The 19,844-nt window shown below is 39.0% G+C and overlaps 1 protein-coding gene across 1 annotated transcript in view; it reads right to left on the bottom strand.

The window, feature by feature from the left end:
* Nucleotides 1-19,844, bottom strand: part of LOC123741907 (NLR family CARD domain-containing protein 3) — a 79,666-nt gene that overhangs the window by 46,708 nt on the left and 13,114 nt on the right. Inside the window, exons 4-5 of the mRNA XM_082972962.1 lie at nucleotides 17,186-17,329; nucleotides 5,010-5,120 (exon numbers count right to left, since the gene is read on the bottom strand). Coding sequence (XP_082829088.1) covers nucleotides 5,010-5,120; nucleotides 17,186-17,329 — 255 coding nt within the window. The remainder of the gene's footprint in view (nucleotides 1-5,009; nucleotides 5,121-17,185; nucleotides 17,330-19,844) is intronic.

The following is a 19,844-nucleotide window of genomic DNA, read 5'->3' on the forward strand; positions in this document are numbered from 1 at the left end:
AGACAGTACAACAACACAAGGCCATGTCTCACACTTATTTGTATTAATTAAAAGTAGGCTATTTATTGTCTTTCAGTCTGTTGTTTTCTAAATGTCTCTGAGAATGTAGACAGAAGGGCTAAAACGGACATGAAAGATCTGAGGGGGAAATCATTGATCCATTCATAAAGTTTATTTGCAACAAGAGGTGTTATATTATGTAAAGTAGACTAGGTTATAATGTATAGTAGTGGGTTATTAGTGATATGTAGATGTTATATTATGTAAAGTAGACTAGGTTATAATGTATAGTAGTTGGTTATTAGTGATATGTAGATGTTATATTATGTAAAGTAGACTAGTCTAAACCTGTTCAGATCAGTTCACATAATATTATAGTCCTACCAGTAGCAGGACAGAGAATGTACTGTATATAACCTACATAACATAGATGACCAGTCTAAACCTGTTCAGATCAGTTCACATAATGTTATAGTCCTACCAGTAGCAAGTCAGAGAATGTACTGTATATAACCTACATATCATAGATGACCAGTCTAAACCTGTTCAGATCAACATAATGTTATAGTCCTACCAGTAGCAGGACAGAGAATGTACTGTATATAACCTACATATCATAGATGACCAGTCTAAACCTGTTCAGATCAACATAATGTTATAGTCCTACCAGTAGCAGGACAGAGAATGTACTGTATATAACCTACATAACATAGATGACCAGTCTAAACCTGTTCAGATCAGTTCACATAATGTTATAGTCCTACCAGTAGCAAGTCAGAGAATGTACTGTATATAACCTACATATCATAGATGACCAGTCTAAACCTGTTCAGATCAACATAATGTTATAGTCCTACCAGTAGCAGGACAGAGAATGTACTGTATATAACCTACATATCATAGATGACCAGTCTAAACCTCTTCAGATCAACATAATGTTATAGTCCTACCAGTAGCAGGACAGAGAATGTACTGTATATAACCTACATATCATAGATGACCAGTCTAAACCTGTTCAGATCAACATAATGTTATAGTCCTACCAGTAGCAGGACAGAGAATGTACTGTATATAACCTACATATCATAGATGACCAGCCTAAACCTGTTCAGATCAACATAATGTTATAGTCCTACCAGTAGCTGGACAGAGAATGTACTTTATTTAACCTACATATCATAGATGACCAGTCTAAACCTGTTCAGATCAACATAATGTTATAGTCCTACCAGTAGCAGGACAGAGAATGTACTTTATTTAACCTACATATCATAGATGACCAGTCTAAACCTGTTCCGATCAGTTCACAGAGACCATCAGGTTTGTCAGCATGATAAGTGATCATAGCTCAAACCTACTCTGACTATTGAATGTCTGACGTCAACCTAACCTTATAATAGTTTGTAGGTTGCCTAGACCTCCGAGAGTTTGTCCATCTTTCCTACGTATCAATGATGACCAGCGCTCTTTATATTCTTATGGATGAGGCCTGAGCTCGAATGTGAAGCTAAATGAAGCTGGCTAGCTTTAGAAAACCAGTATATCTAGCTTGCATCATAATGTACCCCTCAGGCTATGTTCAGGTTTCAGCATCAGGCAGGTATAAACATGCCGAGTAGTAGCCTACAGCCTGGGTTGTATTCGTTAGTTTACTCCACAGCCAACCGTTTTAAAATGTTGCATAAAACATAAACAGTTCACTCTAAACGCTGTACAATGTGACCTAAACGATTTCTGTTGCCAAACGTTTTGCTACAGTTGGCACTAATGAATACACACAACCTAAAATATCATGAACTATATGAATACACATAACAATATCATGAACTATATGAATACACATAACAATAACAACAACAAAACAATCCACTAGGTGGAGACATTGACCACAGTAGCCCTCACCCTGAGGACCAACCTGTATAGTCTACCACACCCTCTCTCATTAGCACCACCAGCTGAAGGGAGACACTAGGCCCTCCATGGAATGACTTTGACACCCTTGCCCCTAAATGAACTTGTCCATTGCTTTTTTTGTGATTATTCTGATGAAGGCCGTTGTAGGCCAAAACGTTAATCTTTTAACTCTGCTTAAATAAAACAAACATTTTTGTGGTGTGAGAGCGTAGCGCCTTTTCCATGATGATTTGTAGACCAACGTGCGCAATAATGTGCATTTCTATTGGGTAAGCATTAGAATAAGCCTCCTCTATATTTGCAGCCGTAGGTGATCATTTTTCTCTAGTAGCTGATCCATCATCAGTATTGTGGAATAATTATAATGTTAAGGAAAGTTCTGAATGGAGAAAACTGATCTGAGAGCAGCGCTCCCTTTCTTTCCATCCTATCAGTATTGATACATGCTCCAACAACGTAACTGTTTTGGTAAACACATGTTACATCTTCGGACGTTGTAGGAAAGATGCATCTTAAAACACTCATAAGACTAAATTCCATCACGAAAAGGAAACCGTCCCCAGAGACACTTGCAGTACAGTTGCCATACCTTAATTTGAGCGTCCTGTGTTGCCGGAATTTTCCTGTCAGACTTGATTTGCCCTAATGAAAAATGTATCAACCCCTACAAAAATGTCAAATTAAGATATGGCATCTGTAAGTGCATCTTAAGGTAGCTAGGTGAGACAAACACATATCAGAGTCAAATAATCAGGATCCAAACGTTCCATTCCAGCTAAACAATTGATATATGGAAAGTATTCAGACCCCTTGACTATTTCCACATGTTGTTACGTTACAGCCTTATTCTAAAATGGATTACATTGCTGTTGTTTTTTCCTCATCAATCTAAACACAATACCACATAATGACATCACAATACCACATAATGACATCACAATACCACATAATGACAAAGCTAGGTGAGACAACCACATAACACCCGGAACCAGAGGGAGACCTGAGTTGAGAACGTTCTCTATCATGCAGATAAGGGACATGTGTGAGTGTGGTTTAATATTTCTGTACAGAAGGCTCCTTACTTACTAGTGTTTTGCTTTCCCCCTCTCTGCTGCCACGCTGGACTGTGGGCTGGGCTCAACCAATGGATGACGACAACAGATTACTTCAATGTACCACGATGTACGACTGGCCCATGACTACCAACGCTGCCATTTTAGAATATTCTTCAGCAGCACAGACATTATCTGACTAACTGAAATGGTCCACACACACAGGCAGTGTGGTGAAGGAGGCGCAACAGCACCTCTTCAACCTCAGGAGGCTGAAAAAATGTGGCTTGTCACCTAAAACCCTGACAAACTTTTACGGGTGCACGATTGAGAGCATCCTGTCGGGCTGTATCATCGCCTGGTACGGCAACTGCACCACCCACAACCGCAGGGCTCTCCAGAGGGTGGTGCGGTCTTGCACAATGCATCACCGGGGGCAAACTACCTGCCCTCCAGGACACCTACAACACCCGATGTCACAGGAAGGCCAAAAAGATCATCAAGGACAATAACCACCCGAGCCACTGCCTGTTCACCCCGCTATCATCCAGAAGGCAAGGTCAGTACAGGTGCATCAAAGCTGGGACCAAGAGACTGAAAAACAGCTTCTATCTCAAGGCCATCAGACTGTTAAACAGCCATCACTAACATTGAGAGGTGGCTGCCTACATACTGACTTGAAATCATTGGCCACTTTAATAAATGGAACACTAGTCACTTTAATAATGCCACTTTAATAATGTTTACATGTCTTGCATTACTCATCTCATATGTATATATTGTATCCTACACTATCTATCGCATCTTAGCCGCTCTGACATTGCTCATCCACATATTTATATATTCTTAATTCCATTCCTTTACTAGATTTGTGTGTATTAGGTATTGTTGTGGAATTGTTAGATATTACGTTTTAGATACAGCTGCACTGTCTAGAAGCACAAGAATTTCGCTACACTCGCAATAACATCTACTAACCATGTGTATGTGACAAATAACATTTGATTTGATTTGATTTATATCTGGGACTAAGTTTGTTTATGTGTTGGTCTTATGCTATGTGTTCGTAACCTCTAGCTCAGATGATCGAGCTATAAACCCTTAAAGTAACTGTCCAGTGGGTCCAGATTTATATGAAATATGACCTAAAATGTATTACAATATGAGTGAAGTAGTTTCCTTCTAGAAAATGGTAATTAAGTATGTTGAATGGGAATGGTGTGGGCGTACCCCAACAACAGAATGCGGTGGGCATATACCAATCATTACAAATATTCTCATTAATAGACCGCTGATTGGTCAGCTCTGCCAAAGAGACAACATGACATGATGTTCTATGAGGAAATAGCAACGTTTTTTAAACGGTCGAATTGAGATACAAGTTTGAGGTGGGGTTTTTGAAGTATTTTTCTCCATTTTATGCTATGGTCACAAATACGAGTAAAGGACGTGTCAACAACATTATGTGGGTATGAGTTAAGAGAATATAAACTTTTAAAGGTTAGATTTTTAAAACCTTGTCTGTTTTGTGGCCTGGGATTTGTAGAACATGTGTTAACATTTTGAACACAAACACGCTATTTGTATCAATGCCAGGAGTATTTACTCTGTAATTAGGTACCTGGTATATACCAGGAGTATTTACTCTGTGATTAGGTACCTGGTATATACCATGAGTATTTACTCTGTAATTAGGTACCTGGTATATACCAGGAGTATTTACTCTGTGTTTAGATACCTGGTATATACTATGAGTATTTACTCTGTAATTAGGTACCTGGTATATACCAGGAGTGTTTACTCTGTCATTAGATACCTGGTATATACTATGAGTATTTACTCTGTGATTAGATAGCTGGTATATACCAGGAGTATTTACTCTGTGATTAGATACCTGGTATATACTATGAGTATTTACTCTGTGATTGAAGAAATGTCTCCCTTGGTGCATGTAATTGGCGGTATCATAGAGTGGAGTCTTCATGGACAGACTGCTGTCGCTCTGTGAATACATACCTGGTATGTACCATGAGTACTACTTACCCTGTAAATGCAAAAATGTCTCTATCTTTGAAATCATCCTTGAGGTCCATAGACCCGTCACTCTTCATGGACAGAGAGCTGGGTGAGTCTGGTCTCTCCTGATGGACTGGGCTTCAACACAACAGAAACAGACCTTCAGTCTCTAGTCTAATCTAGACTAAAGATGATGATGTCGTGTCACTGATACCAGGTCAGAGACAACATATATAGTTAATAAAACATGCAAAGAGATTTATGTTTGTTCCCACAGTGCCCCCACAGTGTCTACACAGTGCCCCCACAGTGTCCCCACAGCGTCCACACAGTGCCCCCACAGTGTCCACACAGCGCCCACACATTGTCCACACAGCGCCCACACATTGTACCCACAGTGTCCACACAGCGCCCCCCAGTGTCCACACAGCGCCCCCACATTGTCCCCACATTGTCCCCAGAGTGCCCCCACATTGTCCCCACAGGGGAGGCTGGTCTCTCCTGCTTGATTGGACTTCAACACAACAGAGACAAACATTACATCTCTCATCTACTCTGAGCTCAGATGGGGAAACATAAGAAGAGTTTCATTCTAAAATGCTATATTTCACTTTTCTTAAATGTTGGTAAATTAGCTTTTATTGTTTAAAGAAATGATGAAAGAGATTGGTGTGTTTTTTCCCTATCTAATCATGGCATGTGGTTGTTCAATAACAGACATGTATTTGTTTAAAGTCTATCACTTGATGGTTTCATTTCAGAGGGACAAATTATCATGTTTTTTTTGCTAAATGCTATACATCTGCCTCACTCTCAAATGTGACCGAACGCAAAAAAGTAAATAAAAACAATATGGGGATGAGGTAGGTTGATTGGAGGGGCTATTTACAGATGGGCTGTGTACAGCTGCAGCGATCGGTAAGCTGCTCAGATAACTGATGCTTAAAGTTAGTGAGGGAGATATGTCTCCAACTTCAGCGATTTTTGCAATTAGTTCCAGTCATTGGCAGCAGAGAACTGGAAGGAAAGACGGCCAGTGAGCTGAGATAAGGTGGAGCTTTACCTAGCAAAGATTTATAGATGACGTGGAGCCAGTGAGTCTGGCGACGAATATGTAGCGAGGGCCAGCCAACGAGAGCATACAGGTCGCAGTGGTGGGTGGTATATTGGGATGTGGTGACAAAACGGATTGCACTGTGATAGACTGCATCCACTTTGCTGAGTAGAGTGTTGGAGGCTATTTTGTAAATGACATCGCCGAAGTCGAGGATCGGTAGGACAGTCAGTTTTACGAGGGCATGTTTGGCAGCGTGAGTGACGGAGGCTTTGTTGTGAAATAGGAAGCCAATTCTAGATTTAATTTTGGATTGGAGATGCTTAAATATGAGGTCTGGAAGGAGAGTTTACAGTCTAGCCAGACACCTATTTGTAGTTGTCCACATATTCTAAGTCAGAACCATCCAGAGTAGTGATGCTAGGCGGGCAGGCGGGTGCAGGCAGCGATCGGTTGAATGCATTTAGTTTAAGAGCATTCGGTGGCCACGGAAGGAGTGTTGTATGGCATTGAAGCTCGTTTGGAGGTTTGTTAACCTCTTAAATCTAGACGTTCCGCTAGCGGAACACCTGCTCCAATATCCAATGATAGGCGTGGCGCGAATTACAAATTCCTAAAAAATACAAAAACTTCAATTTTTCAAACATATGACTATTTCACAGCATTTTAAAGACAAGAGTCTCCTTTATCTAACCACAATGTCCGATTTCAAAAAGGCTTTACAGCGAAAGCAAAACATTAGATTATGTCAGCAGAGTACCAAGCCATAAATAATCAGACACCCATTTTTCAAGCTAGCATATAATGTCACATAAACCCAAACCACAGCTAAATGCAGCACTAACCTTTGATGATCTTCATCAGATGACACACCTAGGACATTATGTTATACAATACATGCATGTTTTGTTCAATCAAGTTCATATTTATATCAAAAAACAGCTTTTTACATTAGCATGTGACGTTCAGAACTAGCAAACTTCCGGGGAATTTGCTAACAATTTACTAAATTACTCACGATAAACGTTCACAAAAAGCATAACAATTATTTTAAGAATTATAGATACAGAACTCCTCTATGCACTCGATATGTCCGATTTTAAAATAGCTTTTTGTGAAAGCACATTTTGCAATATTCTAAGTACATAGCCCAGCCATCACGGGCTAGCTATTTAGACACCCGGCAAGTTTAGCACTCACCAATATCAGATTTACTATTATAAAAGTTTGATTACCTTTTGTTGTCTTCGTCAGAATGCACTCCCAGGACTGCTACTTCAATAACAAATGTTGGTTTGGTCCAAAATAATCCATCGTTATATCCGAATAGCGGCGTTTTGTTCGTGCGTCCCAGACACTATCCGAAATGGTAAATCAGGGTCGTGCGCATGGCGCAATTCGTGACAAAAAAATTCTAAATATTCCATTACCGTACTTCGAAGCATGTCAACCGCTGTTTAAAATCAATTTTTATGCAATTTATCTCGTAAAAAAGCGATAATATTCCGACCGGGAATCTCCTTTTCGGCAAACAGAGGAAAAATCACAAAGACGGGGGCGGCCAGGGCACGCGCCTAAGCCCACAGTCCCTTGATCGGCCACTTGAGAAAGGCGATAATGTGTTTCAGCCTGGGGCTGGGATGACGACATTCAGGTTTTTCCCGGGCTCTGAGCGCCCATGGAAGACGTAGGAAGTGTCACGTTAGAGCAGAGATCCTTTGTAAAAGATAGAGATGGTAAAGAATTTCAAGAAATGGTCAGACAGGCCACTTCCTGTAAAGGAATCTCTCAGGTTTTGACCTGCCATTTGAGTTCTGTTATACTCACAGACACCATTCAAACAGTTTTAGAAACTTTGGAGTGTTTTCTATCCAAAGCCAATAATTATATGCATATTCTAGTTACTGGGCAGGAGTAGTAACCAGATTAAATCGGGTATGTTTTTTATCCAGCCGTGAAAATACTGCCCCCTAGCCATAACAGGTTAACACAGTGTCCAGAGAAGGGCCAGATGTAAACAGAATGCTGTCGTCTGCGTAGAGGTGGATCAGGGAATCACCCGCAGCAAGAGCTACATCGTTGATATATACAGAGAAAAGAGTCGGCCCAAGAATTGAACCCTGTGGTACCCCCATAGAGACTGCCAGAGGTCCGGACAACAGGCCCTCCGATTTGATGCACTGTACTCTATCTGAGAAGTAGTTGGTGAACCAGGCGAGGCAGTCATTTGAGGAACCAAGGCTGTTGAGTCTGCCGATAAGAATACGGTGATTGACAGAGACGAATGCCTTGGCCAGGTCGATGAAGACGGCTGCACAGTACTGTCTTTTATCGATGGCGGTTATGATATCATTTAGTACCTTGAGCGTGGCTGAGGTGCACCCGTGACCAGCTCAGAAACCGGATTGCATAGCAGAGAAGGTGCGGTGGGATTCGAAATGGTCGGTAATCTGTTTGTTGACTTGGCTTTCGAAGACCTTAGAAAGGCAGGGCACAGCAGAGAAGGTACGGTGGTGTATATCATACACCACAGTTGAGGAACAATGGGAAAGTCATTCTGCTTTGAATGCTGAAAAACTTGTAACCCCACTTTTGAGAAAATGGCCATTAAATGCTTTGGTACCTACTGGAGAGCTCTTCTTTGTCTACAGGGTTGTTACTTTGGCAGTTAATGTCACCCATCTAAATAAATCGTTTTTTTATATATAATTAACCAAATATCCAATGGTGTAGAGTGACGCGAATTACAAATACCTCAAAAATGCAAAAACTTCAATTTTTCAAACATATTACTATTTTACACCATTTTAACCTGTTAGGGCTAGGGGGCAGTATTTACACGGCCGGATAAAAAACGTACCCGATTTAATCTGGTTATTACTACTGCCCAGAAACTAGAATATGCATATAATTATTGGCTTTGGATAGAAAACACCCTAAAGTTTCTAAAACTGTTTGAATGGTGTCTGTGAGTATAACAGAACTCATATGGCAGGCAAAAACCTGAGAAGATTCCAAACAGGAAGTACCCTCTCTGACCATTCCTTGGGCTTCTTGGCTCTGTTTAAAGAAAATTTAGGATCTTTGCTGTAACGTGACACTTCCTACGGCTCCCATAGGCTCTCAGAACCCGGGAAAAGCTGAACGATGTAATTCCAGCCGCTGGCTGAAAAACTTTAGCGCGTTTGGATGGTGGTCGATCAGAGGGCCATCAGACTGAGGCTCGTGCACAAGGGGATCCCATGCTTTTACTTTCTCTCTCTTTGAACGTAAACACGCTTTCCCGGTCAGAATATTATCACTTTTTTACGAGAAAAATTGCATAAAAATTGATTTTAAACAGCGGTTGACATGCTTCGAAGTACGGTAATGGAATATTTAGATTTTTTTGTCACGAAATGCGTCGTGCGCGTCACCCTTCTTTACCATTCGGATAGTGTCTTGAACGCACGAACAAAACAGAGGATATTTGAACATAACTATGGATTATTTTGAACCAAACCAACATTTGTTATTGAAGTAGAAGTCCTGGGAGTGCATTCTGACGAAGAACAGCAAAGGTAATAACATTTTTCTTATAGTAAATCTGACTTTGGTGAGTGCTAAACTTGGTGGGTGTGTAAATAGCTAGCCCTGTGATGCCGGGCTATCTACTTAGAATATTGCAAAATGTGTTTTCACCGAAGCTATTTTAAAATCGGACATAGCGAGTGCATAGAGGAGTTCTGTATCTATAATTCTTAAAATAATTGTTATATTTTTTGTGAACGTTTATCGTGAGTAATTTAGTAAATTCACCGGAAGTTTGCGGGGGGTATGCTAGTTCTGAACGTCACATGCTAATGTAAAAAGCTGTTTTTTGATATAAATATGAACTTGATTGAACAAAACATGCATGTATTGTATAACATAATGTCCTAGGTGTGTCATCTGATGAAGATCATCAAAGGTTAGTGCTGCATTTAGCTGTGGTTTGGGTTTATGTGACATTATATGATAGCTTGAAAAATGGGTGTCTGATTATTTCTGGCTGGGTACTCTGCTGACATAATCTAATGTTTTGCTTTCGTTGTAAAGCCTTTTTGAAATCGGACAGTGTGGTTAGATTAACGAGAGTCTTGTCTTTAAAATGGTGTAAAATAGTCATATGTTTGAGAAATTGAAGTAATAGCATTTCTAAGGTATTTGAAAAACGCGCTACAGGATTCCACTGGCTGTTACGTAGGTGGGACGATTTCGTCCCACTGGCCCTAGAGAAGTTAAAGACAAGACTCTCTTTTATCTAACCACATGGTCCGATTTCAAAAAGGCCTTACAACGAAAGCAAAACATTAGATTATGTCAGGAGAGTACCCAGCCAGAAATAATCACACACCCATTTTTCAAGCTAGCATATAATGTCACAAAAACCAAAACCACAGCTAAATGCAGCACTAACCTTTGATGATCTTCATCAGATGACACTCCTAGGACATTATGTTATACAATACATGCATGTTTTGTTCAATCAAGTTCATATTTATATCAAAAAACAGCTTTTTACATTAGCATGTGACGTTCAGAACTAGCATACCCACCGAAAACTTCCGGTGAATTTACTAAATTACTCACGATAAACGTTGGACAAAAAACATGACAATTATTTAAAGAATTATAGATACAGAACTCCTTTATGCAATCGCGGTGTCAGATTTTAAATAGCTTTTCGGTGAAAGCACATTTTGCAATATTCTGAGTAGATAGCCTGGCCATCATGGCTAGCTATTTTGACACCCACCAAGTTTGGCACTCACCAAACTCAGATTTACTATAATAAAAATTGGATTACCTTTGCTGTTCTTCGTCAGAATGCACTCCCAGGACTTCTACTTCAACAACCAATGTTGATTTGGTTCAAAATAATCCATAGTTATATCCAAATAGCTCAGTTTTGTTCGTGCGTTCAAGTCACTATCCGAAGGGTGGTGTGTTTCGTGACAAAAAAATTCAAAATATTCCATTACCGTACTTCGAAGCATGTCAAACGCTGTTTAAAATCAATTTTTATGCGATTTTTCTCGTAAAATAGCGATAATATTCCAAACCGGAGACATTTTATCCGTTCAAACACTGAAAGTAAAACATGGAGTCGTCACATGCACGCGCACACCAGTGCCATTGTCCTCAGAAGGACCACTCACCAAAACCCCTGCTGTTTTTCGCCCAGAGACTGCAGAGCTATCATTCAACGTTCTGGCGCCTTCCTAGAGCCAATGGAAGCCTTAGAAAATCTCACGTTACAGCAGAGATCCTGTATTTTCGATAAAGAGGCTATAGAAGGACAAGAAATGGTCAGACAGGGCACTTCCCATATTGAATCTTCTCAGGTTTTGGCCTGCCATATGAGTTCTGTTATACTCACAGACACCATTCAAACAGTTTTAGAAACTTTAGGGTGTTTTCTATCCAAATCTACTAATGATATGCATATTCTAGTTTCTGGGAAAGAGTAATAACCAGATTAAATCGGGTACGTTTTTATCCGGCCGTGAAAATACTGCCCCCTTTCCCTAAAATGAACTAGAAAATGTTATATCTTGCAATTCTGAGTTATTACTACTTTAGTAAGGAATTAAAAATTATTTAGTAGTACTGCAGTTGCTACATAATTCCAATAGATGGCAGCATAAGACCACAAATGATATTTCAGAAGATTAGTTTAGTTTTCTCCCTGGATACACCACCACTCCCCCTCACAGGAAAACTCCTGTGTGGCTTCTTTCTGTCCCTTTTCACACTGCTAACGCAAGAGAAAGGACTGAAAAAGCATTTAACAGATTACTGTGAAGTAAAATAATGATGATTCATGTTTATTATTACCTGTTTTTATGCTCATGTTTTGAGGGAAAAAGGAAACCGCACACTGCTCTTGATAGTATCACTGATCTTTATCCGTTCACATCGAAAGGGGTTGGAAGAAAAACATATAAGTGCTACCAAATATAACAATATGTATTTCATAAATAGTCAAATAAAGTGTATAAATAAGAGATATTAAATACGTCTGTAAAATCACAATGAGGACATAACTTGCTCGGTAGGTCTATCATTAATCATTGGGTACATCTACAAAGAAACATCAGAGTAATCTTAAATAGGGGCATGTTTTGAAATTGTACTTCATCACTATTTCGATTACCATTAAGCCTGAACATTTATTCAGTCATCTCTGGTTGAGAAAAACTTATTTTCCCAGCACATTCATTGTCAAATTCATCAACCAGCATCGACCCACTCTGCCTTCTCACACAAGTAGTCAACTCAGCCCCACTAAAAAGCTGGTGTCGTCACTCTGCCTTCTCCAGGGGCATGTTGAGGTAAATTAACTAACCAGGAGGGTTGCATGCTGTAATTTATTGGCGGGCTGGAAGACGCACTCTTGTCTTTTCTATATCGTGGCCGTTTAGTCCCAATATGAGATATGAATTTTATTGAATTTTATTTAACCTTTATTTAACAAGGAAGGGCTCATTGAGATTTATAATCTCCTTTTCAAGAGCGTCCTGGCCAAGATATCCAGCACCAAGTCATTACAAAAATTACAGACAAACAACATGAAAAACTACAAGTAATCTAGTAAAAACCATAGAATTCACAAGAGTATAACAAAATCAAAACAGCATATTAAAAACATTGACAGGTCAGGGAATCAGTCTCAAGATCATTCATCAGTGATTTAAAAATACCAATCGGGACAAGTTACAGTTTAAAAGTATTTTGTAAGGCGTTCCAAGACGATGGCGCAGAGAACATAAAAGCCCTTTTACCAAATTCAGTTTGGAATTAAGAAAATGTTTTATAATGCATGTATACTAAAGTTGAGGTAGTGACTATTGATAATTTACCAGGGTTCAATACCTGCTATAGTCACTATTTATGTTGCTCTCCCAAAAACAACACAGGCCTAATACGAGATATATAGCTAACTAAAGTAATGACTGACCATTTTAGAAAATCATGGGACATATAGTCTGTGGTTGCATGCTATGTTATGTCAATCATATTGCTGCTTGTAGCCTATAACTGATGCTTTGTGGTCTTATGCTGCCATCTATTGGAAATATTTAGCAATTAAAAGTTATTAATTCACTGACAGACATTTGTGAGGCAGCTGAGAAATAAAGTGTATTTTTCTCATTAATTCGTTAGATCAGTCTCAAACCTGCCCCACCTATCCTACACCAATTCCTGGACTTTCACATAGAGGTTACTAGGTCACCCAGTTCAAACCACATTTGGAAAATAAAACTAATGTGTCTTGTTTATCTAGTGTTCTGCCTTGAAACAATAAATATAATAAAATAACAAAACAAAAAAGCAAAATGTTTAGACAGGTTTTGATTAACAAAATAATCAACATGCTATTTAGTGCTATAATGGTATTCACTAACATAATATTATTACTAAAATAGTTTCTAAAAGGGTTCTAGGCCCTACCCTGGAATTAGGGGTTAAGGATTAGGCTAAAACAGGTCATATGTAGGGTTAGGGGTTAAGGCAAAAATAGGTCATATGTAGGGTTAGGGGTTAAGGCTAAAATAGGTTCTACCTAGGACTAGGGTTAAGGATAAAATCAGTTATACGTAGGGTTAGAGTTTCTGTATAGCACTTTGTGACATCTGCTGATGTAAAAAGGGCTTTATAAATACATTTGAGTGAATGTTAGGTTCAGGGTTTTTAAGGTAAAAATCAGTGTGGGTTTATATCTCTCTTACTCCTCCCTGTGGCCTTCTGTGGGTTCTACATAACTCATTCACGACAGCTGCTATACTCATAATCTGAGGTAGCAAACTGCGTCAGATCTACAAATCAATGAGCTAGACCTGTCCATTTGGTTTGCAAATCAGTGAACCTGCGCTTCATTCGCTCAAACTGATGCCTACGAACGAAGATTTCGATCAAATTACCCAGCAGCCATTTAGGGACAACGAGTCGTCAAAAAAAAGTGTTATTTCTTAATTAGAAAATGTCTTCTGTCTGTTTAAATCAGCTACATCTTGAAAAAGAGGACAGGGACGTGTTTTGTTTAAGTTCTAAACCTTTTTCTGAAAACACATATGGTTAACCATGACCAGAAAATGTTTAACATTTAGTACTGTCGGTCACCAAAACATAAACCCAGACGAATAGTGACATCGCTCAAAAAGTAGCTGTAATACTGTTAATAAGTTACCTGAGGTCATCGTTCAATTTAATGCCGAGAAGTCTCATTGATAACAATAGAAAAGCAGAACAGAAGTTGAGTTGGTGCCACGGTGCTCAATAGAACTAATAGGAGCTGGCAGGGTGAAAATTCACCTGAAATAAGGCCTGTTCTTTAGCAATTACCTCAAAACTAGAGACATAAGGTAATGTTACGAAACTGGTCTCCATGGCGGATGCAATTAAGTACTTTTTATCAACAACAAAAAACATTGTTAAAAATGTAATGTGTCCAGCCTACTGAGGAGCCCCGAAAATAATATTCAAAAGTGTGGTCCTTGGACACAGAGGGTTTAAACACTAAAGTTACCGTCCATCTAGTGAGGAGAGGAGAACCGGACAGAGGTAGCCAGCATCCGTCAACAAGAGAGGGAGAAGCCCTCCACGGATTTAAGAGTTAACAGCAGGTGTCTTGATAATACTATAGAATAATGCAGTGAGTCAGTGGTTGCTGCTCCACATGTAAATGCTTTGTAGTAGTTAAAAATAATGTTTTGATATTTCATATGATAAATCCATAAATAATATATGTCTTGTGCTTTTGGCAATGATTTATGTATAATACTTATGTATAACAAGTGATAACATGTATGTCTCCAAAGCGTTTTGTCTTCATTTTGGCAGGTTCATTTATGCTAATTTCTCAAGATTAACTCAGGTTTTCGTCCAGCGGCTAAGGAGTTGGAGCTGTGGCAGGAGTTGGACCTGTGGTCGAAAGGTGGCTGGTTTATACCCCGGGCCGGGCGCTGGAAAAAACGGGAGGAATTGATCTGACCACTGGAGGGCTGCTGGGTTCACATCCTCAAAACATTCACCTTTCGTTGATCAGAACTCTAGAGGTTCTTCGCCCAAAAATATATATCACTTTTAGTGATTCCATATATTAACCTGTTAGGGCTAGGGGGCAGTATTGACACAGCCGGATATAAACCGTACCCAATTTAATCTGGTTACTACTCCTGCCCAGTAACTAGAATATGCATATAATTATTGGCTTTGGATAGAAAACACCCTAAAGTTTCTAAAACTGTTTGAATGGTGTCTGTGAGTATAACAGAACTCATATGGCAGGCCAAAACCTGAAAAGATTTCATGCAGGAAGTGGCCTGTCTGAGAAGTAGTGTTTCATCTTGGCTCTTTTTATTGAAGACTGAGGATCTGTGCAATAACGTGACACTTCCTACGGCTCCCATAGGCTCTCAGAGCCCGGGAAAAAGCTGAACGATATCGAGGCAGGCTCTAGCTGAAACACGTTATCGCTTTTGGCAAGTGGCCACTCAGAGTACTATGGGCTTAGGCGCGTGCCCGAGTCAACGGAATGCTTTCTTTTCTTTTGTCTGTTTACCTAAACGCAGATTCCCGGTCGGAATATTATTGCTTTTTTATGAGAAAAATGGCATAAAAATTGATTTTAAACAGCGGTTGACATGCTTCGAAGTACGGTAATGGAATATTTCAAAAAAAAATTGTCACGAATTGCGCCATGCTCGCCACCCTTATTTACCCTTTCGGATAGTGTCTTGAACGCACGAACAAAACGCCGCTGTTTGGATATAACGATGGATTATTTTGGACCAAACCAACATTTGTTATTGAAGTAGAAGTCCTGGGAGTGCATTCTGACGAAGACAGCAAAGGTAATAACATTTTTCTTATAGTAAATCTGACTTTGATGAGTGCTAAACTTGCTGGGTGTCTAAATAGCTAGCCCTGTGATGCCGGGCTATCTACTGAGAATATTGCAAAATGTGCTTTCACCGAAAAGCTATTTTAAAATCGGACATATCGAGTGCATAGAGGAGTTCTGTATCTATAATTCTTAAAATAATTGTTATGCTTTTTGTGAACGTTTATCGTGAGTAATTTAGTAAATTCACCGGCAGTGTTCGGTGGGAATGCATGTATAAACCCAAACATGCATGTATTGTATAACATAATGTCCTAGGGTTGTCATCTGATGAAGATCATCAAAGGTTAGTGCTACATTTAGCTGTGGTTTGGGTTTATGTGACATTATATGCTAGCTTGAAAAATGGGTGCCTGATTATTTCTGGCTGGGTACTCTGCTGACATAATCTAATGTTTTGCTTTCGTTGTAAAGCCTTTTTGAAATCGGACAGTGTGGTTAGATTAACGAGAGTCTTATCTTTAAAATGGTGTAAAATAGTCATATTTTGGAAAAATTTAAGGTTTTGCATTTCTAAGGTATTTGAATAACGCGCCACGGGATTACACTGGCTGTTGAGTAGGTGGGACGCAAGCGTCCCACCTAGCCCATAGAGGTTAAGGAAGTGATAGAAGCCTTTTCGCTTCTACAAGGAACCTTCTTTTCTAAGAGCGTAAAACAAACACATTTTTCTTTTGATTATTTAATTATCTACATCATGTTATTTCAAGTTCTCCCTTTGGAGCACAACATCACGTTGTTAAAAAACAATCCTAAATTGGGCGTGGCTATAAATTAGGCAAATTGAAGGCATCTAGGGCGTAATATGTGTTCGATGAAAACGTTGTAGAAAACATTATTGGCAAGGGACTTGATGCCTACTATGCCAAAGCTATTTAGAGTTGTTAAACGGGTGTGAAGTGTGTTGATATAACGGTAAAATTGTCAAAATTCTGCTTGTGACAACAATCAGAATTGTTTAAAAAATATGCATGCCATTATATTAGGCGATAATTAAGAGTAGACAAAGTGGTCGTGTCATGTGAAAATTCTATCAAATGTCTTACATTGCAACGAGTACAGTCAGGAACCCCTGCAGTACCTCCACAGACCCCGGATTGAGAACCCCTGATTTAGCAGATGCTCTTATCCAAGGAGATTTACAGTAAGTGCATTTATCTTAAGATAGCTATTTATTTTGGAAATAAACGTAATAAATTATTCATAAAATTGTTATCTCACCTCTTAGCTTTGGTGTCATGTCCCCCAGAGAGAAGCATTTTAAAGGAAGGGCCCCCCTCCTCTCTCTCCCCAGAGAGACTCATTTTAGAGGCAGGGTCCTCCTCTTCTCTCTCCCCAGAGAGACTCATTTTAGAGCACTGACCCCTAAACAGAGATCCAGGATGTTGGTTGTGGTTAACACAGTAACAACTATTTATTGAAGGTCAATTGTTCTATTAATTATCTCTTAGAAATAAAACATTAACTAACAGACACATCCAAACAGTCAGGTGATTTAATGCATCACATGAATATGAAGTTGTGATTGCTATTTTTCACATTTTCTCCATGTAGTGGAGATGTTATGTTGATGTTACATAATGTTATATTATGTAAAGTAGGCTAGGTTATAATGTATAGTAGTGGGTTGTTAGTGATATGTAGATGTTATATTATATTAGTGATATGTAGGTGTTATATTATGTAAAGTAGACTAGGTTATAATGTATAGTAGTGGGTTGTTAGTGATATGTAGAAGTTATATAATGTAAAGTAGACTAGGTTATAATGTATAGTAGAGGGTTGTTAGTGATATGTAGATGTTATATTATGTAAAGTAGACTAGGTTATAATGTATAGTAGTGGGTTGTTAGTGATATGTAGATGTTATATTATGTAAAGTAGACTAGGTTATAATGTATAGTAGTGGGTTGTTAGTGATATGTAGATGTTATATTATGTAAAGTAGACTAGGTTATAATGTATAGTAGTGGGTTGTTAGTGATATGTAGATGTTATATTATGTAAAGTAGACTAGGTTATAATGTATAGTAGTGGGTTGTTAGTGATATGTAGATGTTATATTATGTAAAGTAGACTAGGTTATAATGTATAGTAGTGGGTTGTTAGTGATATGTAGATGTTATATAACATAAAGTAGACTAGGTTATAATGTATAGTGATCTAAATGTTTAGAGGTCTAAACCTCGACTCTGGCTCCCGAGTGGCACAGTGGTCTAAGACACTGCATCTCAGTGCAAGAGATGTCACTGTAGTCCCTGGATTGAATCCAGGCAGCATTACATCTGACTGTGGTTGGGAGTCCCATAGGGCAGCTCACAATTGGAACAGCGTCGTCCAGGTTTGGTTGGGCTAGGCGGTCTTTGTGAATAAGAATTTGTTCTTAACTGACTTGCCCAGTCAAATATATCAGAGATGACCAGTCTAAACCGGTTCAGATCAGTTCAACATAATGTTATAGTCCTACCAGTAGCAGGACAGAGAATGTACTGTATATAACCTACATATCATAGATGACCAGTCTAAACCTTTTCAGATCAACATAATGTTATAGTCCTACCAGTAGCAGGACAGAGAATGTACTGTATATAACCTACATATCATAGATGACCAGTCTAAACCTGTTCACATCAACATAATGTTATAGTCCTACCAGTAGCAGGACAGAGAATGTACTGTATATAACCTACATATCATAGATGACCAGTCTAAACCTGTTCAGATCAACATAATGTTATAGTCCTACCAGTAGCAGGACAGAGAATGTACTGTATATAACCTACATATCCTAGATGACCAGTCTAAACCTGTTCAGATCAACATAATGTTATAGTCCTACCAGTAGCAGGACAGAGAATGTACTGTATATAACCTACATATCATAGATGACCAGCCTAAACCTGTTCAGATCAACATAATGTTATAGTCCTACCAGTAGCAGGACAGAGAATGTACTGTATATAACCTACATATCATAGATGACCAGTCTAAACCTGTTCAGATCAACATAATGTTATAGTCCTACCAGTAGCAGGACAGAGAATGTACTGTATATAACCTACATATCATAGATGACCAGTCTAAACCTGTTCAGATGAACATAATGTTATAGTCCTACCAGTAGCAGGACAGAGAATGTACTGTATATAACCTACATATCATAGATGACCAGTCAAAATCTTTTCAGATCAACATAATGTTATAGTCCTACCAGTAGCAGGACAGAGAATGTACTGTATATAACCTACATATCATAGATGACCAGAAAGTTACTTTCGTTTGCTCTACTCATTTACATATCAGGTTCTTCCTGTTCTCTCTCCCTCCCTCTCTCTTAACAGCTCCTTCAAGTGTCTGGAACTTTTGGAGGGATGTGAAACCATTCTTCCACGAGAAATTCCATAATTTGCTGTTTTGTTGATGGTAAGTTTTCAATTGTGTTGAGACTCTGACCTGTCCAATGAGCCACACTGATTAAAGAATCCTACAGTACCAAAACACCCTCTCACTCTCTCTCTCACACACACACAGACACACACACACACACACACACACACGCGCAGTGCAGTAATTATAATCCCAGTCTACTGTACACTCCCATCCTCTGCCTCTCTCCATCACTTTCTCTGTCACTTTCTCCATCACTTTCTCCATCACTTTCTCTGTGTTGTCTGTTGCTGTCTCTGTTGGTGAGGGCTAGGCCTACTACAATGCAATATCCAAAACATGACAACACAACTACATAACACCATTAAATACAGTTGATTACTACAATACAACATTCACAACATGACAACACAACTACATAACACCATTAAATACAGTTGAGGATTACTACAATACAACATTCACAACACAACTACATAACACCATTAAATAC

Source organism: Salmo salar, chromosome 03, assembly GCF_965601325.2.
Source record: "Salmo salar chromosome 03, fSalSal1, whole genome shotgun sequence".
Lineage (NCBI taxonomy): Eukaryota > Metazoa > Chordata > Actinopteri > Salmoniformes > Salmonidae > Salmo > Salmo salar.